The sequence below is a fragment of the Crotalus tigris genome, unplaced genomic scaffold (genome assembly GCF_016545835.1).
Source record: "Crotalus tigris isolate CLP2741 ecotype Arizona unplaced genomic scaffold, ASM1654583v1 scf7180000017672.2133156, whole genome shotgun sequence".
NCBI lineage: Eukaryota > Metazoa > Chordata > Lepidosauria > Squamata > Viperidae > Crotalus > Crotalus tigris.
In genome coordinates this window covers 571,748-596,759 of record NW_024096557.1, presented here as the reverse complement: position 1 = coordinate 596,759, position 25,012 = coordinate 571,748, and the positions used below count along the sequence as shown (strand labels likewise).

The 25,012-nt window shown below is 35.0% G+C and overlaps 1 protein-coding gene across 16 annotated transcripts in view; it reads left to right on the top strand.

Annotated features, from left to right (window-relative positions):
• ROBO2 (roundabout guidance receptor 2) overlaps positions 1-21,872 on the top strand; it is a 908,846-nt gene extending 886,974 nt beyond the window's left edge. For all 16 annotated transcript variants that reach the window (XM_039337222.1, XM_039337213.1, XM_039337212.1 and 13 more), the window contains 5 exons: positions 1,896-2,107; positions 5,792-5,947; positions 9,115-9,360; positions 15,758-15,958; positions 18,009-21,872. In XM_039337222.1, coding sequence (XP_039193156.1) covers positions 1,896-2,107; positions 5,792-5,947; positions 9,115-9,360; positions 15,758-15,958; positions 18,009-18,010 — 817 coding nt within the window. In that variant the 3' untranslated portion in view covers positions 18,011-21,872. The remainder of the gene's footprint in view (positions 1-1,895; positions 2,108-5,791; positions 5,948-9,114; positions 9,361-15,757; positions 15,959-18,008) is intronic.
• Positions 21,873-25,012: the final 3,140 nt, after the last annotated feature.

The window sequence follows — 25,012 nt, the reverse complement described above, 5'->3', positions numbered from 1 at the left end:
TTGTTTTGTTTCTCCAATGTACAGATCTGCACATGGCTCACTGCATTGTACTGCATATACCACATAGTTCAGTTTGTATCTGGGTGTTTTATTCTTGGGGTGGACAAGCTTCTGCCTTGGTGTATTCTTAGGTTTGAAGGGTATGTTGTGTTAACTGAAGATCCTCTGGAGCTTTTCCAATATTCCTGCAACGTATGGAATGACAACGTTGCTTTGTTTATTGTTTTCTTTTTTGCCTGCTAGGTCAGTGGTTTTCAACCTGTGGGTCGGGACCCCATTTGGGGTCGAACGACCATTTCACGGGGGTCGCCAAACAACGCAGTCTGCCATTTTTTCCCCCTTTTCCTTAGCTGTGCTACTCCCTTTTATTCTGTTGGCTTTTGAAAGCCAATAGAATAGACTCTCTTGAATACAGTCTAATTCTATTGGCTTTCAAAAGCCAATAGGAATTTTCCAGGCTGTCTCTGCCCTGCTGAGCCCGTCAAAAGTCCCATTCTGCAAACGGTGCTGCACCAGTTGAGTAGTCCTCGACTTATGACCGGTTGAGTAGTCCTCGACTTATGACCAGTTGGGGGTTGCGGCATTAAAAAAGTTGAGAACCACTGTGCTAGGTCTTTTTTGGGATTTGATGAAGGCCCCACTTGGGATAGCCACACGTTCCGAGGGCTTTTTTGATGTGTTTTAGTTCTTTTTCTTTCCCATTTTTGCTGGTAGGCAGACTTTCAGCTTGATGGTGTAAGATTCTGATAACTCCCATTTTGTGCTCCAGCTGGTGGTGAGAATCAAAATGTAAATATTGATCTGTTGGGAGGGAGTTCTGTAAACTTCATTGTTAAGGCTTCTGTCTTCCTTAATGTGTAGTGCATAGTCCAGGAAGGCCAGGGTATTTTCCTTAATATCTTCCCGTGTGAATTTCATGTATCTGTCCACAGAGTTGATGTGTTTGGTGAATGCTTCCAATTCCAATTGGTGTGTTTTGCTACTCTTATTGGGAATTAGCCAATATTTATTTGATTTTTGTCTCAGAAGACTAAATCAGACTCCCCAGTTCTGACTCAAAATTATTAGAATGGACTTTATTGTAGTCTTGAAACTCTTGATTTCCTTTCTTATTTTCTGTAGAGCAATAGCCCATGCAACTTTCAATTATTATTTTAATATTTTATCTTAATGTTGCTTCTGCTTTTAATTCTACTACTTTTGATAATACTAAATAAATTAAAAGGCTCTGTTAAATTATTATTGAGATAGAAAATGACTGCATCATTTTCAGTAGTAGCCATAAAATTACTCTTTATCATGATGTCTATATAAACATAACTAAGAATACTGTTGTGTAAATATTTTGTTTTGGCTATCTTTTGAGCTCTAATAGTAATGTGAAAAAATCCTTTACTTTCAATGCTATTCAAAAATGGCTTGCAGAGGATGGATATAAAATGACTTGACTTTTATACCTCCACAAGTGCATCAAACATACTCAAGAAATTTACTGTTTACTTTCAACAGTGATTTATCCAGAGTATTAATGCTTTGAATAAACCCATAATTTGTATTATTTTGGATGTACTACATTCACATGAGCATACAGTGTATTACAATGATGATAATTGGCTGTAAAATTAGGAAATAGGCATGCAAGAAAAAATAAGTTTTAGAACACCTACAAATCCTTCAAAGGTGTCATTTTTCTCCTTAAAAATCGATTCATTCTGCATTACCATTAAAACATATCTCCACCTAACTGCAGTCAACGTTAAGGAAGATGCATAAATTACACGAATGGCCATAAATGGCAATTTAAAGGATTTAAGTTTGGCTAGATAATGGTCTCAGCTTTTTAAATAAATTGGTAAGTACAATGCTTAATATATGTATCTTTCTCTTTGTTCTAGGCACAACCAAATCAATATTCAGCCACCTCAGACCCCAGCTCCCCCATTAGGATATGTCTCTGGAACATTAATATCAGATTTTGAAGCAGACATTCCAGAGGATGAAGATGAGGATGATATTGAAGAAGAGGCTATAGAAATCACACGGCCATTACGAGACCTAGAGCATACTTCAGGCTGCGGCACAGACAACCTTGACAGCTCTCTGACAGGTAGGGAAAAAAACCTGATAAGCCCTATTTGTGAATGCAGAAAACGTTATAAATAACAAACTGTGAGTCACAAAGTCAAAAACAAGAAAAAAAAATCCAAAGTAATTCAATCTGAATTGATAATAAAATTACTATTGGTGAAATTGACAACATTCAATTTATATATGAATTTCATAATCTTAGAAGGGCTCAGATCTAGAGTAGCCCTTTTTGCCTTTGGAAGCCCAAGCATGCATAGTTCACATATGTAATTAAAGTTACTTTTAATCTATTTAGTTATTTAATGTTTGCAATCAAACTGCTTTCCAAACTATTTATGTACAAAGATTTCAAAACTAAATCCACTTTAAATCTAATCTAAAGCCTTTGAAAGAGTGCTTTCTTAGTCCCATAAGTGCTTTTTCAAAAGGCACCTGGACTTCCTTGTTTTTCTTTGAAGACGTTTTGCTTCTCATCCAAGAAGCTTCTTCAGCTCTTCTTAGTGTACCTGTATGCTAAGCGCTTTGCCTGAATTTTCTTAGAACTTCTGGCATAATTTTTAAACAAAAATTCTCCATATTTCTCCATATATCCCTGGTTAGTAATATGCCATATACCAAAAACATCAGCTTTTTAAAATGACAGCTTGTTAATTCTATCACCGTCCTGTGTATGTAATTGATCTTAATATTTATAATGCTGTAAGTTTTAGGTTTTAGAACAAACAATATTAATATATGCTGACCCTAAGCCTTAATCATAGGGCAACAGTATTGTTGACACCTACTTAGCCTGACATCCATATGAGTGGTAAATGCTTATTAAGGTACTTCTTTTCAGAACTCTTTTATGAAACCAAGTGAATCAAATATGTATGGGTTTGTCAGTTATTATAGATGAAAACATCATGAACTTCATAAACACGAGATTTTTCATTTTTAACCTAATTTATTTCTTTTTAGAATTTCAGTCTTCTCCATCTTATTGCTGAAAGGCAAAAAAAGTTATCAGATTTATTCAAGCTGTTAGCATGCACTTAGAACATTAAGTAGTTGTTCAAATGTTGCAGAGCAGTAAAATACTAGATAAAACGGCATCTTCCTCTGCTTCTGTTACAGTTTAAGCACTAACATTAATTTATGATCTGTCATCAATTCATTTACATGCTATTTAATGCTAAATCCACTCTTGCAGATAAATCTGTACTTCTACATCCATTAAACTTGAGTATAATTCAGTTTTATAATATGATCTGTTAATTGCTCCTTCACTTTTTAATGAGATTTTTAAAAATCTCATTTAAGTCCCTTATTTTTGGAGCACACTTATGAGCAATGACCATCTTATTTCTACCAATTAAATAGAACTTTATAGAAAATAAATGTACAAAAATAACAATTAAAATATGTATTATTTATCTAAACATTTCCAGATTATTATTCTAATATTTTAATGAAAGTAATTATGATATCACAATTACTTGGCAGGAACACAAAAACAATGGAGCTATCAGTAACACAGATACTGCATTACTGATTTTACTGGATAATTGATTATTTATTTAAATGATTTATATGGCCACCCAACCTGCAAATGACAACTTTGAGTAGCTAACCTAGGATTAAAAACAAAGGAAAACAGAAAAAAATACCACATAGCCCAGGTTGAGTCATGATGCACATAAGCAAACAAACAGATTTTCAAAGCCTTATAAAAAGTGAAGCAAGATCAGAGTCTTCCATACCTTGGAGCGTAAGCTGTTCTAAAGGATAGTATACAATTGGGGAGATATTTTCAGATAAATATGCAGGAAACATTACCTAAGTAAAAGAGGATGAAAGTATTTTTAAGTCCATAACAACAAAATAACATTCAGAAGTGACTCAGGGAGATGCAGTGAATTATAAGAAGGAAGGAGGTACAGCACAATATTATTATTATTATTATAGTACATAGAATCTCAATAAAAGTAGTATTAGCCTTCTTGTAGTATTGATTTCCTAAGTTGGTCATCAAATCAGATTTTGTGTCTAGTAAGGACTGCAACAGACAAGAATTTTGTGATTAATGGCAGTAAATGGTAAGTCTGCTTATTGATTGATTGATTGGTTTTATAAGGCTGCCCAGTTCAAAGAATGACCATAAAAAACCGCAAATTAAATATCAACCAAACTTGAAATTACTGGCCTCAAATTAGAGAAGTGGGGAGAGATAGGGAAGCGATCTTAACAGCTTTTGTAAAGAAAAACAAAATTGGTGCCTGCCATAAATCAGGAGAGAACATTTCAGACCACAGGAACAGCCAGTAAATAGATATGATTCCCAAATCCCATGAGATTGCAAAATTTAAAAGTGGGAACCTGGACCAAATTTGATACAGTATATTCTCATTTACGGACTTACAAGTTCAGCGACGATTTGAAGGTATGAGGGTACTAAAAAAAAAAATCACTGACCAATGACCGATCACCATTACATGATCGGTTCATGGCTGCTGGCAAAATACATTGCTTTCAGTGTTTATTCCCCATTATGTGCCTGCCTATAATCTATCAATATTACTACAGAGATATAATGCATAATGAATAATCATCAATTTTTCTATTTTTGGGTCGAAACTGTCGAGATCAACTTATGTCCAGTTAATAATTCCAGCAATATATCATGTCACAGGTATAGTGACATGGTGGCTTTGATGGAGTTTGCACCTTTCACTTTTGTTTTTAGCACTTTTCCGACACTTTTGATGTATTCTTTTACTAATTACATTTTTAACTTCTCCATGCTTGATGTTATCAAATTGTAAAATGACCAGAAGCTTGTAAATTTCATCCTGATGTCTCCCTTATGGTTGGACAATTCAGCATTTCAATCCCATTGCTGTTCTTGATTTTATTTCAGTTAATTGCTACTATAGCACATTTTTCTAGGCCAATTCCATCTGTGCTAAAAATTCTTATCTTATTTGTCTAGGACTGGATTTTAATTTCTGATTTTCCATAAAGCTTCAGATCATCCATAAAAAGCAAATGTGAAATTTTATTAGCATTGCTGTTGTTTGATAGCCTAGATTTTTTTCTTCAAAATCAGTGAAAATGGGATCATTGCAATGACAAATAAGAATAATAATAATGAGTCACCCTGGAAGAAGATGCCTCTCCTAATGTTTGCAAGTCCATATTTTTCATTTCCAACAATCAAATCTATCTTTCACTGTTTCATTATTTTTTCTATTAAACATTCTAAAGTTTTTACTGATACCAATTTTTTCCAAACTTTTGATGATCCAACTTTGTGGTAATGAGTCAAATAGCTTTTTATAATCAACCCAGACAATAGTAAATTGGTTTTTGAGCTGTTGAAGTTTTCAAACCGTTTTATCAATCAGAAGTTGATATTTTGTACTTCTGCTTTTTTCTATTATTTCCTTTCTGTTCTATTATGCTTGTTTTCCTCTATTCTGTTCTATTGTGCTTTATTTTCCTCTATTATATCTTTGAGTAATTTAAGTATTGTAGGCAAGCATGCTATTGGCATTATTAATATTTATGGTTCATCACCCAGTTAGCCAGATGCAGTGCGAAAGTTTGAAAGTTTCTCAGAAAATAAAATGCTGCTGCCTTTGTTACCTTTCTGGTAGTGCCTCCTATAAAACAATATTTTAAATGCAAATATTTTAAGAATGTTTTTATTTTTTTATTTTAGGCAAACCACATTCCACTTCTCAGAAACTTCGCCCAACCAGCCCATTTTCTACTGATAGCAATACTAGTATAATCCAGAATCAGAGTCAAAGGCCTAGGCCTAACCCTACCAAAAAGCAGCCATGCTTGCCTCATCGTAGGGAAGGCATGGCAGATGGTAAGTTCCCTGGTTTAAAACTATTTCAGTGGCTTGTGAAAAATAAATCCACTGTTTTTGTTATAAAGGTTTCTTCAAATACAATTGTATGTTTGCATCTTTGTTCAGTATCAGAAAATAATAAATTATGTCCAGGCTTGGTATGCAAAACTTTGTTTCTATAAATTGCTTGCGAATTTCAGAACTGGTTTAGAATTTAGGGAGAACTGGTATTTACTCATGTATACATTTAAAACTTAAGCACATTGCAAAGCTAAGTTTTAAGTCAACTGTTTCTTTTATATTTTGTTTTTTCTATCACACAGATACAATAAATATGTTCTCTGTGTTTCAGATTTGCCCATATAAAGCTTATTTGCCAATTAAAACTCAATATGGTGGTGGCGTCCCAACTCTTGCTATCCTTGGATGAAACTAATTATCTGGACCCTTTTCAATCTGGCCCGGCTACAGCACTGAGACTGCTTTGGTCGCACTGACCGATGACCTCTGGCGAGCCCGGGATAGGGGTCATTCCTCTATCCTGGTGCTTCTTGACCTCTCAGCGGCTTTCGATACCATCGACCATGGTATCCTTCTGCGTTTTTTCGGAGAGGTGGGGGTGGGCCTGTCAGAGAGATAGGAGGTGGTTCTCCTCCTATCTCTCTGACAGGTCGCAGTCGGTGTTGGGCGGACAGAGATCGACCCCTAGGCGCCTCGATCATGGGGTGCCTCAGGGCTCGGTCCTGTCCCCCCTCCTTTTTAACATCTACATGAAACCGCTGGGTGAGATCATTCGGTGACACGGGGTGAGGTATCATCAGTACGCGGATGATACCCAATTGTATATCTCCACCCCGTGTCCTTTCAGTGAAGAAGTCGATGTGATGTGCCGGTGCCTGGAAGATGTGAGGGTCTGGATGGGGGTGAACAGGCTTAGACTCAACCCTGACAAGACCGAGTGGCTCTGGGTCTTGCCTCCCAAAGGTCAACTGGGTGGTCCATCATTAGTCCTGGGGGGAGCAAATTTACCACCCTCAGTGCAGGCACGCAACTTGGGTGTCCTGCTGGACTCACAGCTAAATTTGGAACAACATCTATCGGCTGTGGCCAGGGGGACCTTTGCCCAGGTTCGCCTGGTGCACCAGTTGCAGCCTTATTTGGACCGGGAGGCTTTACTCACGGTCACTCATGCCCTTGTCACCTCAAGACTGGATTACTGTAACGCGCTCTACATGGGGCTACCCTTGAAGAGTGTTTGGAGGCTGCAGTTGGTTCAGAATGCAGCTGCGAGAGCGATTGTGGGCGCGCCAAGGTACGCCCACCTGTCACCTATCCTCCGCGAGCTGCACTGGCTTCCTGTGGGTCTCCGGACGCAATTCAAGGTGTTGGTTATCACCTTTAAAGCCCTTCATGGCATAGGGCCAGGTTACTTACAGGACCACATACTGCCGCACAGTTCCCAGAGACCGGTGAGGTCCCACAGATTGGGCCTCCTTCAAGTCCCGTCGGCCAGACAATGTCGGCTGGCGGGCCCTCGGGGAAGGGCCTTTTCTGTGGTGGCTCTGACCTGGTGGAATCAACTTCCCCCCGAGGTTCGAACTACTCCCACCCTGCCGGCCTTTAAGAAAGCTGTTAAAACTCTCCTGTTCCGGCAGGCCTGGGGCTGATGTCCCCGGGGGGGGATATGATCGGACACGCTGTATGATTGTATTATTTTATTATTAGATTATTGTTTTAATTTTGTACGCCGCCCTGAGTCCCTTGGGATTGGGCGGTATATAAATAAAATTAAATAAATAAATAAATAAATAAATATCGTCTTTAATTCATGTTATTCTATACATTTAGAGATTACATCATATTCCCAGGTTTTTGCAAGGCACTTGTCTTTTTAAAAACTATGTACTATAATTGTGATGTGTATGAAAGAGACTTTGGCCACTTATCACACGGTATTTTTACATTAAGGTTTGCATGCATTTTTCAGAAATCTAAGAGGTATTTGATGCATAATTACCAGCTTTTTGCAACATAGCCTTATAGCTCTTGAGTGCAGCTAAAACTTGCAAAGCCTCACACACATAGACACACTTCTCTGCCTCAACAAGTTAGTCAAATCCTTTCTATATTAAATTGGTGATTAAACTTAGTATGATTGCTTTTATATCCATTTTCTTTGTCCTGTCATTCATATCTGTAGAGAAAAAAAGTTTCATCAGTTTTTATTTGTCTTGACAGATGTAATGGTACATCTGAGCAAATAATTCTGGCTTTGTCCAACGTTACATCAGAAAAGAACTGGTTGCTGAAAGTCAAGTTTCTTTGTAGAATAACTAGCATTTCTAACACATGCTCATTGTCATTTTTGTCATTTTATAATATGTATAATATGGCTTAAGATGTTTTAACAGGTTATGTGTGGGTAGTACATACTTTTTTTTAATTTGGAGTAGGCAGAGTATATAGTTGAATTATTACTCGTGAGAAAAGGGTTTCAATGATTGTTTCAAGGACTAAAAGACTGCAAGTAAATTTTAAAAATGTTAACTTAAAAGAAGTTCATAAAATGAGAGTTCTATCTGTCCCAGTTACCTCCTACAGCTGCACTTACTGATGCGAATTGATGTGTTGATTAAAGATAGACAAAAGGGAGGCAGAAAGGGTATAATTACCCTTTAATGAATGTTCAGATAGTTACTCTGACCACAGAGATTGGCTTAACTGAGAACATTACTATAAAAGTTCCATCTTACAGGTCTTTTTGTTTTTGTTTTAATAAAGAAAAGGCTCCTTTAGGATATTGGGTCTTCCTGAGTGCATAGATAGCTTGGCAACAGTTACAAAGATGGTCCTCCATTGGTTTCTTCTGGAATTTTTTTTTTGGGGGGGGGGGCGGAGGGATTGTCCTTCTAGCCTGCAGTTCTGACATTTCTTGGAGGTCAGAAACAAACATCCAAGTATAGTTCTGCTTAGTTTATCAAAATCAGCGAATTTATAGGTTTTGCAAATATGCAATAAGAAATGTAAATTATCTGGGCCAGCTAAAATTATTTTTCTCAGAAAGAATATGACCTAAATAAAATCAATAAAATATATGTTTAATAATGTTAGTAGATTAAAGCCCTTCTTTTTTGTTCTATAATTTAATGTTTCACTGAATTTTATAAAGCTGTTTACATTTTTAGATCTTCCACCACCACCAGACCCACCTCCGGGTCAGGGAATAAGGCAACAGATAGGTACTGGCCAACGTGGAGGTTCAACAGAGAGAAAAGGGAGCTCTTTAGAGCGACAGCATACAACCAACATAGATGAAACAAAGAGTTCTTTGGATCGCCAAGGTAGAACATCATTAGAGTGGCAACGACAAACCCAGGATTGGCTAACTTCCACTGAACTTCAAGGCCAGCAAAAGCAAGCCTTTGGATCAGGTGTGTAATTGTACATCTCAGAGCAGCTTAGGCAATTCCCTAAACCTGTTATAATTTATTATTAATTCCCTTACAAATGGTGAAGGTCAAGGCTTACATAGCAACAAAGGATGTCAATTAGCATCTGACATCCATTGTTCTTTGTTCTTACAATGGTGAAGTATTGAATACATCTAACATTCTGATTGAATGCTTTCTTTTAGGTATTAATAGTGCTGTTATTCTATACACCTGAAGCATTTATTTATTATCTGAACAATTATCTTTGAAGCATGTATTTGCTGTGTTTTTAAAACACTGATCTAGAATTTTTGCATGCTAATAGTGCACTAAATATCTTTATGTTCATTAGCAAACATTGATTCATATATAATTCATTTTTTTCTGAAAAATGGACAAAATTGTGACTTGTTTGTATGTAACTTTTAAAAGATAAAGGTTAGAAATTTTATTCAGCCAGTTTGGTGATTTGGAAGTCTTATTTATAAGAAATATATTTACTATATTTCTTATAAATTTGCAGACGACACCAAGCTGGCAGGAATAGTCAACACTCCAGAAGACAGGCTTTAGATACAGAAGGATCTGGACAGACTTGAACACTGGGCACTAACTAACAAAATGAAATTCAATGGTGAAAAAAGCAAGGTTCTACATTTAGGCAAGAAAAACCAAATGCACAAGTACAGCATAGGTGGCACCATGCTCAATAGTAGTAACTGTGAGAGGGACCTCGGAGTCCTAGTAGACAATCACTTAAATATGAGCCAGCAGTGTGCTGCAGCTGCCAAAAAGGCCAACACAGTGCTAGGCTGCATTAACAGAGGGATAGAATCAAGATCACGTGAAGTATTAATACCACTCTTCAATGCCTTGGTAAGGCCACACTTGGAATACTGCATCCAGTTTTGGTCACCACGATGTAAAAAAATGTTGAGACTCTAGAAAGAGTACAGAGAAGAGCAACAAAGATGATTAGGGGACTGGAGGCTAAAACATATAAGGAACGGTTGCTAGAATTGGGTATGTCTAGTTTAACGAAGAGAAGGACAAGGGGGGACATGATAGCAGTATTCCAATATCTCAGGGGCTGCCATAAAGAAGAGGGAATTAAGCTATTTTCCAAAGCACCTGAAGGCAGGACAAGAAGCAACGGGTGGAAACTAATCAAGGAGAGAAGCAACCTAGAACTAAGGAGAAACTTCCTGACAGTGAGAACAATTAATCAGTGGAACAGCCTGCCTCCAGAAGCAGTAAATGCTCCAACACTGGAAGTTTTTAAGAAGAGACTGGACAGCCATTTGTCCGAAATGGTGTAGGGTTTCCTGCCCGAGCAGGGGGTTGGACTAGATGACCTCCAAGGTCCCTTCCAACTTTACTATTATTATTATTATTATTATTATTATTATTATTATTATTATTATTATTATTATTATATTCATAAATTATTGTCTACAGATTTCAGATATTCATTCTACTAACTGATACAATATATTTCAGGCATCCTGAATTAGTGGAATAAATTCTATATTCATAGCTCTTTACCAAAAAATTATAAATTGCAAATAAATAATAAGAAAAAACATTTACATATGATAAAAGCATGCTGACATAAATTCTTTATTCTTATGATATTCAGTAATAATGATGTGTTTTATGGAATGCACAACAATAATGCTATGCACTAATTGACTGCTGAATTTTGATTATTTTATAAGAACAATAATCTATTATTTTGGGATTATTACTGTGTAAATATAAGAGTGGAATATATCTATCTAGGAATCAGCCTCAGTGAACTGAAAAATACACTTCAGAAATACATTTATGGTCTTTTATTCTGCTAAATAAATATTCTATATCTTGTTATATAATACTATCCTTCCCCAATACACATACAGCAATAATGTTGCAGTGATTGCGTCATAGACCCAAGTAGATATAAGAAAAGCAATAAGGGCAATGACATTCTTTATTAAAAACCATTTGTTAGAACACTTTTTCTGAACGCTTGTTTTAAAAAATGCCAAAATATTAAAAGACACCAGGATTGGACAAGCAAGAATAAGCAGTGTAATTCTTTATGGTCCAGGTTCAATACATGGTTTACAAATTGGGTTATAATGTTAAAAAATGTATTTCAAAGTAGACATATCAGAAGACATATTGCATATTGAGGCTTGAGTTCAATCATTCAGACTAGAACTGGAAGGGATCTTGAAGGTCTTCTAGTTCAACCTCCTACTCAAGCAGAAGACCCAATACCATTTCAGACAAGTGGTTGTCCAGTCTCTTCTTAAAGGCCTCCAGTGATGAAGCACCTACAACTTCTGAAGGCAAGCTATTCCACTGGTTAACTGTTTTCACTGTTAAAAAGTTCCAGGTTGCTTCTCTCCTTGATTATTTTCCATCCATTGTTTTCTTGTCTTGCCTTCTAATGCTTTGGAGAATAAGTTGACCCTCTCATCTTTGTGGCAGCCCGTCAGCTACTGGAATACTTCTATCATGTCATCCCTAGTCCTTGTTTTCTCTAAACTAGCCATACCCAATTCCTGCAACGGTTCTTCTTATGTTTTAGTCTCCGAGCTCTTAATCATCTTAGTTGCTCTTCTCTGCATTTTTTACAAAGTCTCAACAACTTTTTTGTAACGTGACCAAAACTGGATGCAGTATTTCAGGTGTGGTTCAAACTGTACTATTGCCATAGCTTATGATTATGTATGAAAGTCTCAGATTCATTTTGTAGCCACTAACCTTTGAGGTGAAATTAGGAAAAGCTTTTACTTACAACTCAGTTGTATGGACTGATGGTACAACATAATAAAACCAGATTCCTATAATCCTAATCCTAGTCACTTTAAATACTCTTTGGGCTGCAGCCCACTAGTGGGCCATGAGCTGTTTGCAACTGGGCCATGGAAACTGAGAATGCGTGCATACATGCATCTGATTTACATGAGCAGTGGGCGCGCATGTGCATGCAAGCTCCATTTGTGTGAGCAATGGGTGAGTGCATGCACATAACACTCCATTTGTGTGAGCGGCAGGTTTACAGGCAAATGGAGCTGTGTGCAGGCCCACATGCTTGCCAGCTGCTCAGATGGAACCATTCCCTCTTTCCCCCTCAACAGTCTGCAAAACTGGAAAGGTCTTAGAACATAGAACAGATTTCAGTTATGGACTATGAACTAAATATTGAATATTGCTTTACCACCATCTTGTTTGTTTTCTACTGGAATCAATAGAATGTAAATGGATTAATCTTGGTTGGAATTTTAGTTCTAGGACTAGGTGATATATTTTTCCCAATAATTTTATTGATTATATTTTATCTGTAAATCTAACATAAGAACCTAACACAAAAATAGTTTAGAAAAAGAATCAACCACCAAGAAAGAAGTAATAAGAGAAAGAAATTTCTACCTTCATTGTTAACAAGTATATTCATCATTAATAACTTTTCATTGTCTCTTAAAATAAAACCAAGTACATCTTTATCCTATAACTCATCTATTTTTATCTCTAAATCTTCAGCATTCCTTATTAATCAGCAAAGGTCCAGTAAAAAAATTTAAAGAAAACCAAGAACATAATATAGTACTCCTTCCCATTTAATCAAAAGTCTTTATCTTCCTTTTTACTAATCAAAATATAATCTAAATTAACAATTAAACAAAATTGTTAATACAAAAATAAGATATAGTAACTTCTCTTTACATATCAAAAATAATAATATCCATTTATGATAACCACTAAGCATCATCAGACGTTTCCTGCTCAAGCCATTTTCAAATCTTGATCAAGTTTTTTTCTATTACTTTTATTTCTCACCAATGAAGGCAGATATAGGTGTCCCATGATAATGTTGCAGGATCCAATCTGGGTTGGTCACCAGGACCAGAGGTTTAGTCTTCCGAGCTTTCAAACCTCGTGCTGAGCCCACCCTCAGGGAACTCCTCTCTGGCAGAGTGTTTTTATTTTTATTTCTTCTCTTGGAAATCTTGTCATCTTTATCCATGTCCATCTATAATTTCCATGTAATAATTCCAGTACATCTCTTATATTCCAATTTTAAAAGATAATCCACACGTTTTGATACATTATTTGTATGCCTTTAATTTTTAAATGATCATTTAGTTCCATTGGTAAATCCAGCATATCTATCTATTTTTTATAATTTTTATGTACATCCTAGGTTCCATTCTGATTATATTCAGGGTTTCTCTTTAATATCTGCTTTTGGTTCCAGTATAGAATCAAAAAGTCATGCATTTCTTGAACCCTGATTTTCTTTTTTTTAAACAGATTGAAGAGAGATTCACAAAGTGACTGGTAAAGTTACTGTTCCAAGATTTTTAAATCTTAAAGGAACAATAAAATACAAGTCTAAAGTGAATAAAAATATGGAGTTTGGTTGAACTTTAAGTTCATGAAAGGCAGCATTTATGGCTTGGAGCATAATGGAATCCATGAGTCCCAGCTGATTGAAATTGGTTCCTGATATCTACTCATAAAAATAGGCCTCCAAAGTATAAATGGTTAATCACAACATGTTCCAAAGAGAATTTCAGGAATCTAGATCTAACATCCAATAGCTTTTTAGGCTGTAATGTCTCCTGCACTCGGCAGAGCAGAGAAAAATATTGTGCATTGGTTCATTGTTCCTCACCAGAACTCTGGAATTTTATTCTTAAACTATAACAGATTCTATAGATCTTTGCTAAGAAATAGTGAATGTGACAGAACTCAGTATTAAAGCATAGGAAATGTTTATTAGGTAATGTTTTAGTTTTTATATATAAGTCAATTAAATAATTTCCGAAGTACTAAATATCTTTGGAAATAATACCAGGTAAGTAATTAAATATGCTAATTGTATAGTTCTTTATCTTAATTGAAAATTTATCATAATCCTAGTGGTGAAGAAAAGCATTTTTTGTACACTGAGCAGCAATAGTTACTCAGTAATCAACTATTAGTCTGCAAATTGTGTATTTTTTCTATTTATTTAAGGCACCATGTTTGTTTTAATTATGAGCGGTTTAATTACAGAATGAATATATGACTGTGTTCCTTTTAGCAAAATATAACTTCTGATTCCTGCCTGAACTAGTCTTTGCAATTTCGTTGGCAAGATTTTTTTCAAAAGAGGGTTGCAATCGTCTGGAGAGCAAATAGTCCAAGTTCACCCAGCTGGCTTTGCATCTAAGCAGGTCTAGAACTCATGGTCTCCATATTTCAGTGCTGCTGCCTTAACTATTACACTAAACAAAAGGGGTGCATATATTTTAAGCAAAAGGCATGCATATATTTTTCTTTCCAAAGGTTTAGTTATTTTAAAGTATCATGCAAGTTATTAAATTCATCTTACATTTAATTATTTTGAAATATATATGTGTGTGTATGTGTGTGTGTGTGTGTGTGTGTGTGTGTGTTTTCTGAGGTTTTCGCAGGTGTTTGTATATAGGTCTTTGATTATTTGGGTTTTCTCCCGCGTAAAATTGGAAGTGTCTTGGCAACGTTTTGACGAAGTCCCATTCGTCATCTTCAGGCTGGTGTTTTCAGCTTCGCTCACATAGCATGAACAAATGAGATGACACCTACCACTTACCAGCCATTTGGAAACCCGCCCTTATTGACAAACGACTCCCTAACACAAAAAATAATACCAGCCCCACACTCACAAAAACCACACAGGATGTCACCACCACACATCCACGCAAAAAGCAAACCCAAAGCCACACCGATGATGAGACACGACCACAAACCAGAAGCCAGACCACAGCTGCATCATTAGCCACTTTAAACCCCTCCAATCCATACATGAAGCAAACTGACACCCACCATGAAGATGAGACATGACCACGAACGTGAAGCCAAAAAATAGCAAGGCAGCCCAAAATCTTAAACCCCTCTGCAACTCAGACTAACCTGAGCACAACCAAACAGAACACTCCCCCAGCCAATCAGAGCACAGCCAAGCCCCTAACCATTCAGAACACACCTCCACCCAATCAGAACACAGCCAAGCTCCCACCCAATCAGTTCATACCCCCACTGGCAGTTAAAAGGAAGAAACAGCTAAGACCACACATTGCTGCTCAAAGCACGAAGCTGAAAACACCAGCCTGAAGATGACGAATGAGACTTCGTCGAAACGTTGCCAAGACACTTCCAATTTTACGCGGGAGAAAACCCGAACAACCAAAGACCTACATACAAATACCCGCGAAAACCTCAGAAAACATATATATATATATATAATTTCCAATTCCCAAAACTTAGTAATTATTCAAATTTTTGAAACTGAATGTAATATTTCATATACATAGGTGAGACTGTTGATTCCTAATGCACAAGCCAATTTCAAAATTTGTATGTCTCATTATATTTTCAGAAGAGACATTGGTGCCATATAGCAAGCCTAGCTTCCCATCCCCAGGTGGCCACAGCTCTTCAGGTACGGCATCTTCTAAAGGATCAACTGGACCCAAAAAAGCAGATGTCATGAAAGGAGGTCATCAGCGCAACATGAGCGACCTTATTGATGTAGGATATATTGGATTAAACAGTCAAGGACAGTTTTCTGATGAATTATGTAAGATTATTTTGCAATCAAGAACATTAAAATGTTTAAAATTAGAATAGAAGAAAAATGATTACTTTGCTATGTCAGTGGATAGTCATGGGAAAACTATTGTTAACAATATATTAACCTATAATATGCTGTAACATTTTTTACGTTTAATAATGTAAATCAAAATATTATAAATTTAAACAAGTGTACACCGTATTTTCCATCTGAATTAGTATAAATAGTAATGTTCCATAGTCCTGAATCAATGGAACTTCTTGTTTAGTTTTCTTGAGTTTGTAGGGCACAATGACCATGTTTCATAAAACTATATTGTAACCATGTTGTTAAATAAGCAAGAAACAAACCAGTATATAGGAAAAATGAAAAGCCAAATACAATGTCAGTTTCCTATAAATTTATAACACATAACAAAGGATAATAACAGTTTCCACTAATGTTATGTCTTTTAGTACAGGAAACTCCCTCTATATAACATAATTGCTTAGATTCTTAGATTCAGTCTTATAGGCCTTTTCTTCATACAAATTATTGAAAATAAAATAAAATACAAACAATTCTACAGATAGCTTAATTGATACACTTACTTTTTTACTTCTGAATCTCTTTTTATTTCATATAGCTTTGCTATGTTTAATATAAATTTAATATAATTTAATATTAATATAAAAAGTATTGATTTCCTAGTTTTATTACATATAAACATTATAAATATATAATATGCACAAGAGAGAAGGTGGTCACCTAGAAAAAAAGAACAAAACGCTTTTTAACTATTCTTTTGGAAGTTCTCAATTTTATTTAATCATTTTCTCCAAGAATTTAACATTAAACAGAAATTTAACATTTCTGAACAGCAAACTTTTAACTACAGTAGAAAACTACTGCTTACAACAGCATATTATTTATATTCCATGGTAAAGGGTTACACACACAAAAAAAATCTAAAGATATAGGAGGAATTTGTTCCCTTTATTTGCTCTCCCTTATTTTTATAAAAATAGAATATTTATATAGGCTATATATAAATGAATAAATCCAAAAGCTGTGGGCATATACCAAAATGTGAACTTTTGATAATATTACAATATACTTAGTAACTTAGTATTACAGGTAACTTAGTAACAATGAAGAAAAAGCTTTAAAATGTGCAAATGGGAAAATGACTTATAGTTCTGTGCAATAAAGAACAGTCCAGACCAGGGGTGTCAAACTGCCGGCCCATGGGCCGGATGCATCATCCAGAAGCCGCACCCACCCCATTGCCGGCAATAGCAAAACCATCCCGATATGTTGCGCAATGTCATGTGATGTTGCGAGTTTGACATGTCTGGTCTAGACATAATTGCATTTTCCTAATTTATGTGTAGAGAAAATGTATAAAGTCTGAAAAAATAACACAAAATGCCCATAATAATAGGGGGTCTGCCTCTATTTTGTCCATAAATGATTCAAGTGAATGAACATGACCCTTTTTGAAAATTATGAGTGACAATGTAAAAAAATATCTATTTCAGCTCTACATATAAGAACCTTAATATTTTGGGGATGAGATCACAGTTGCTTTCTTATAGGATATTTTCTGTCATGTTATAAAACTTTGAACTGTATAAAATAATACTTGAAATGTGAATTAATGTAGCTCAAATACGTGTTACATGTAAATTTCACTTACAATTGGGTCATAGTTATTCAGTTGTAGAACAAATTAGATCAATTTATTTTCCTCAGTTAAAATTCTATCTTAATAATAGTTTTGCTCTACTTCCAGACTTCTCTTTTCCAGAAATTTGTAATGTTAAGATGTATTAAAATATGCAAAGATAGTATTTTGTGGTGTAAATTGTCCAAAGTTTCTACTCTTACAATTACTGCTCCCAATATTTATTTTAAGTATCAAAATATTGTAATATTTTAATTTACATGTACTAAGTTTAAAATGTTATTTTAAACTATATTTTTGATCAATATATGCTTAAATCATAAAAAGGCATAATTTTTAAAACTAAAGTATCTTAAAACATTATCCTGCTCTTGTTTTTTTGTTTAACAGAGTAGTTGAAAAGAAACATCTCCAGCTGCTTTCAAGGCCATCAAGTCTCAACTCATGGAAGTGATGACACTAAACAGTGCAATGAACATTTTCTTTATTTATGTACTTACTATTAAAGGAACTGTAAATGCAATGTAAAGAAACACAGCCACACATATCCCACAGATATTCTACCTGTGTTCTTCTTTTACACCTTTCATTTTAAATTTTTTTCTTATTAAGCATATATACCAGGAAAAAAATCACCCTGCAGGATGAAATAAATTTCCCTTGTACATAATTTCTTTTTATTGCATTGCTATGCAAACTCACCTTCATTTAGCTATGTTCATATTATTGTCTGTCCTTCTTGGTCTGTTGTACTATATGTGAATTAATAGGCTGTGGTGCCATATAATAACTTTTAATTGTGTAACATTTTATGTTTGAAGTTTGCACTGCAATTTTTTTGTTGGTGATAAGCACAAAACTTTTATGCCTCGTGTCATGAAGAAGAAGATTGAATGTGAAAGGAGTCTATGTACTGTAAGCTATGTTGGATAATGCTGGATGTAATGAATTACGTTAGGTGGTTTTCCATTTGGGTGTAGAATTAGGAAGATGACTGGCAAAACTGATGTTAGCAAGAATTGATTGGGACATCAGGAATGGAATGCCATCTGAAATAGCAAGCAATGTTGCTTTTATCATTTAAAGAAAAAGGTCAAATGATGGATGTATCAGTTTCAAGATCAGATTAGAACACGAAAGCCTCCTATCTTCTTAGTATCAGTTTTTCATTTATTCAGTACAGTTGCACTCACTACAAAGGAAGTTAAGATGTTTCACTAAAGCTGTTTTTATATTACTTTTTATTTTAGAAAAGAGTATTATCGTTGATTTGCTCTTCCATCTGAAGGTAGAGATCCAGTATGAACATATGAAGGTAGAGAAATACTTAGCAAGACTTAAAGATGCAATTATCATTGAGATATCCAAGCTGCTTCCAAAAATCTACAGTGTTCATCTTTTCAATGCTTGTTCAGTAAAGATGAAGATGTAGAGCTACGTCACTTGAAATCCATGATCTAATTTTTCTTATGCAACTAACACATAGTTTTGCTGTATTATTATCTGAAGCTGTAAGACATTGAAATCCAATTCATTTGTATTTAAATCTTGGGTTACAGTAGTTGAAAAGAAACTTACGGCATATTCATGCTCAGTTTGAAATCAAGGTGTTTCTTTTTACCAATTCAATAACATTACAGGGAACTGGTTTAAACAAGGAAAAGAGGACATCTTTGACCTATTTTTGATGACTAAATTTAGCCTCTTCTTACAAAAACAATGCATGTTTATACACTTTTTAAATAAACCAAACTTGCTGTAAGTGGACATTAACAAAGCATCCTGTCTCATCATTAATTTTCATGATTTCTCCAGCTACTTGCCAGTTTTTCACATCTTTGTTAGAAATATTATACATGTATTCCAATGCATTAAATGTTTTATTTGAAGTTTACATCAAAAAGCTTATCTTATTCATTCATATCATTGTTACAAACATTCATATACACACAGTTAGTTCCTGTTGTTTATACTTTGCCTTGATGATCATGCTACTGTTAAACAAAATACTTCTTGATCAGGCAAAGAAATATGCATTCTTTTTCATTACATTACTTTGAGAATGTGATAAACTAAAATATTTTTAGTATAAATTGTAAATCAGAATTGCAAGTATTACTTTTTGATTTTAATTTAGTTCAGAGTATTGGCAAACTAGAAACAAGGAAAGGTGCATTGATTCAGAGTGCATGGAAGTTATGTAAAATTCTCGGTAATTGAAATGTTAGACATAGCTAAGGCCATTATTCTATAAAGACATAGAACATTCATAAGTGTAAAAAAACCATTTTTCTATCCTGAATTCTGTATATTAAAAATGAATATATATATATATACGCTAGCATTAGTAGAATGGATCCAAAAAAATCTGCAAATAGTTTCATATAATGATGATACAAACAGCTGCTTTGAAGGAGAAAAGAACTCATTCTACTCATAACCTACCAAAAATCGTGATACAGCTATGTCTGGTTTGGAGCAATTTTTGTATACCTGTAGACAGGGACTTTTCAATTAAACATTTCACAACACCAATCAGTTAAAAGTGACAAAAGATACTGAATTCCTATCATATATCACTTAATTCTTATATATTCCTTTCTTACTCTGGAATACTGGAATTGTGATGTACTGATGTACTAAGAGCTAGGATATGGGACATAAGTCTGTTGCACAAAAATATGTCTTTTGCAAGACTTGAGATAACCCATGTATTCAAATGTCAAGCAATCTTTGCCAATATTATCTGTGAAACCCTATGTGTTAGTATTAGGCACCAAATGTCATGAGTTTTCTTGTGAGAAAGTCACATTGCCAACAAGGTCTTTTCCCCTTAACCTCAACTTCTATGAAAGATTTCTAGGACTTAAACAGGCTTCCAATTGCGAACAGAATATATTTGTCTTGGTTCTTGTTGCAACGTGCAGTTTTATAAATGAAAACTTGTATAACTTTTTTTAAATCCACAGAGTGACTGCAATTAACATCTAGGAAAAAATAGGTATGTATTGAAATTATAGGAAAATCTGATTTGTAGAAATTCAGGATGCACGTTGGTGCATAACTGTTTACAAGTGTGTATTTTGGACACATCTGGCACTACACATTTGAAATCCTATTCCAAAAAATATATATAAATCAGGATTTAAATAAATGTTAACACTTTAAATTATCATGGATTGGATTTAAATTTCATTTACATATTACAGTAAAATTGTAGCCATTTCTGTACTTAGATCCATGGTATTAACACTAGTATTTCTCCTTTTTGTCCTGTGCAAAGTTAATAATTCCATGGCTATTATCATGCACTTTCATGCCAATCTTATTAGGCAGCATGCTAACAGTACTGAATATGCTGAAATATATTCCTCTTGCTAAATTGAGTGAGCTATGAACGTGGCTTCAACCATACATTTCCAAGTACTGTAAAAAAGCAGACTTAATGGCTTATCCTAAGTGCAATATGTAAATGATAAGAGCTCTCAGAAATCTATTCAAGATAATGTGATATATCACAAGTTTTCAAGATGCAACATAAATTTAAAGGAATATAACAATATTTGATAACTCAATGTTTATGCCTTGAGTTTTATATAGTATGATCTTCCTGAGTATTTTAATTAGTTTTAGAAATATGCGTTGAGCTTTGGTGGAACACCTTATTGGCCAATTTTTCTTCACAATACAATGTGAACAAAAGTAGCCATCCCATACTCTTTTAGTTAAATGTCTTGATCTTTTTAGTTCCAATTTTGTATCAGTATTAAAAAATATGTAGTGCTATAATATCAGTCTATTATTCACTACTATAGAATTATCTTTACATTATTCTTAGGATGCTTTTTAAAAGATTTAATGCTGTTGTTTTATCTCTTCTTTCTCTCCCTGTTTCTCATTATGTAGTGTACTTCAAATAATCACAAAACCTATTTTTTAAAATGTGCAATTTGCCTTTTTTCTTTTTTTATAATTAAAGGAAACTTTTTTATAATTGAAAATATTTCTTATTCATAATGTGTCTAAAGAAAAGGAATGTGGTGGCAGCTCTTAAAACTGTTTTCTAATTTTTTTATATAAAATGATTCAGTTACAACAGTTTTTTCAGTCACATACACACAAAGAAAATGACCTCTTAATGTGTTTCATGTGTTAGTGAAGCAAAATTTAATAGGCATAAAGTTGGTTAATCGTAATGTTAAGTGTGTATTGTATATCTACTGGGGAAAATAAACTTCCACATTTCAAAAAAAATTAAAGAAATTTTATTTAACACTCTCGATATATGATTGCATGAACACAACATTGCAGTTTTATTCCTAAGATGTTCTGTTGTATTTTTCTGTACTCCTAAAGTATCATTTCATAGCTATTCCACTGAAATCAAAACTGAAAAATGGCACCCTATTAAAAGTCTTCCTAGCAAACACCATATATATGTCATAAAGGCTGTTATATCATCCTTCTCTGCCCCTGCTACAAAGGAACTTGATGATTCTAGACAATGAAAATCAGTTTCCTTAATTCAGGAACTGAATTAACTTAGAACTGAAAAGTGACTTAGAACTGAAAAGGTTTAAGGCTGTTGAATGCCACTGTAGACCAGTCATGCATCATCAGTAGAAATTACTTGTGTCTAACTTTGCCACCAAACTCATTCCTTTAAATAAGCAAACTGGGCTTTTACCATTAAAGAAAACATTTACAGAATATCACTCACTTGCTCTCTCACTCTCTCACACACATTTATTTATATTCTTAACTGATTTGGAGGGAGGGAAGGAAAGGGAGGAAGGAAGGTCCCTCTGAGAAAAAAATAGAAAATAAAAAAACGTCAGCAAAGGAAAAAATCATAAAAAGGCAGTGCAAACATGCAGGAAACCTTGAATGAATTCTTATTCAGGTGATATGCATGCACTTTTCTGTTTTAGTATATTAGCTATTCACGTATACCCTTTATTGCACACTAATCAGAATCACACACTGTGAAAGCACCAATACCACAGAATGGGAAAATAGTGACAAAATAAGATAATGTGAAGGACTCAAATTCTCTCTTTTATCTTTTCTGTAAACTCTCATTTACCCAAGCCATTTTAAGAGAATGAATATTATATCCAGTTGGCTTAATTAACTTTCAGAAGTTCCTATAAATTGCTGGTGACATTTGTGCTAAATAGGTACAGAGCAGGATAAATTGGCCTCTTTGTACTGATTCTGTCTATCCATGCTTGCAGTTTTGTGGGAGTACATACACAATATTCTCAATATTACAAATAACCCTTACCAACACAGTTTGGTTTGGTAGCAAGACGAAAGGAATAATGTTGTTCTTTAACAGACATATTAAGTATATCCTTCAAAAATAACACAAGTTCTAATCATACAGTAACTGCAGTTGTTTCTGACAAAATTGGTAAGTGACATGGTTACTAAGTGAATCGTGATGCTGAGAGAGAGAGACAGACTATGAAGATCGCCATGAAAATTGACTACGGATCCCATCAGTTAATGAATTTGACTGTCAGGGTCCAGGAAGAGCTTTCTCTGCCATTGTTCCTGTCCTCTGGAATATCCTTCTCCTAGACGTGAGGCAGGACCACACTCTCCTGGCCTTTTGAAGGAGTTTGAAGATGTGTCTCTCCCGATTCTCATGGGTCTAACAGAGTAGCATGCAACCTTTGGGATGATTACTGCTTTGAAGCCCCTTCCTTTCCCTTTTCACTTACTCTTGTTTTTACTTTCCTCTTTTTATCAATGTATTTTTATATGGTTTTTATGCTTTTAGAATAAAGGCTTCAGTCATTTTGAAAGTGAGATGTGCTGTATCTAAATTTGATAAATAAATCTATTAAATAAATAAAAACTGTATCTGTATGAAGGTAGCTCTAGTACAGTGTTTCTCAACCTTGACAATTTTAAGGCATGTGGACTTCAACTCCTAGAATTCCACAGCCAGCATTGCTGGCTGTGGAATTCTGGGAGTTGAAGTCCACATGCCTTAAAATTGTCAAGGTTGAGAAACACTGCTCTAGTAGCCTTGTCTGGTGAAGGTATTACTAGCAATCATGTTTGAATTATTACAGGAAGTAATATAATAAAAACACTTTAAAAATGATGTAATGCTATCAGTAGATCCAGTGAAAAACCTGTAATCCAACAGTGACACAGCTGACATAATTGGTCAGCTTGACTAATTTTCTCAGTTTAAGTTGAACTTCTGTGAAGCATAGGACTAGCATGCTTTTGAAACAGTGCTAAATGTATCTTTATGAGAAGTTGTCATAAGATTTGACAAGTGCATCAATAATGACTGATTAGTCATTACACAGAACAGAATAACAGTTGGAAGGTACCTTGGAGGTCTTCTAACCTCCATTCTAACCCCTGCTCAGGCAGGAAACAAATGATTTCCCAATCTCTTTTTAAAAAAACCTCTAGTGTTGGAGTCTTCATAACTTCTGGAGGCAAGTCGTTCCACTAGTTAATTGTTCTAACTGTCAGGAAATTTCTCCTTAGTTCTAGGTTACTTCTTTCCTTGATTAGTTTCCATCCATTGCTTCTTGTCCTGCCTTCAGGTGCTTTGGAAAATAGGTTGACCCTATCTTCTTTTTGGCAGGTACTTAGATATTGCAATACTGCTATCATATCACCCTAGTCCTTCTTTTCATTAAATTAGACATACCCAATTCCTGCAACCATTCTTCATATGTTTTATCCTCCAGTCTCCTAATAATCTTTGTTGCTCTTCTCTGCACTCTTCCTAGAATCTCAACATCTTTTTTTATATCGTAGTGACCAAAGCTGGATGCAATACTCCATGTGTGGCCTTACCAAGGTGTTATAAAGTGGTACTAACACTTCATGTGATCTTGATTCTATGCCTCTGTTAATGCAGCCTAGCACTGTGTTGGCTTTTGGGGGGGGGGCAGCTGCAGCACACTGCTGGCTCATATTTAAGTGATTGTCCACTAGGACTCCCAAGATCCCTCTCTCAGTTACAACAACACAGAGTAGTGCATCTGCAAAAGTCAAGTGACCTTTCCTGCAGCCGAAAGCAAATTGGAAGGAAGTGGTACTGAGCAAATGGAGATATTTAAGTCGATCTCCAGCAGGCTACGTTGCCCAGTAGGAAATGGGGTGTTACTATTCCTAGACATATCAGCAGCCAAGTGTCCACTGAAACACAATAAATTGCATCATTGGTCCAGAGAAAGGAAACTTTAAGCCATCTCAGGTATGAGAGGAAGTCAGTGTCATGAGGTGATGCTGGGAGATATAAGAAGAACTCTTTATTTGAATGATTAATGCTATGGAATCCTAATAATTGCTTACTGAATAAAACAGCTGTGAATGAATGTTTTACTTAGCTAGCGGAGTCAACTATACCATGT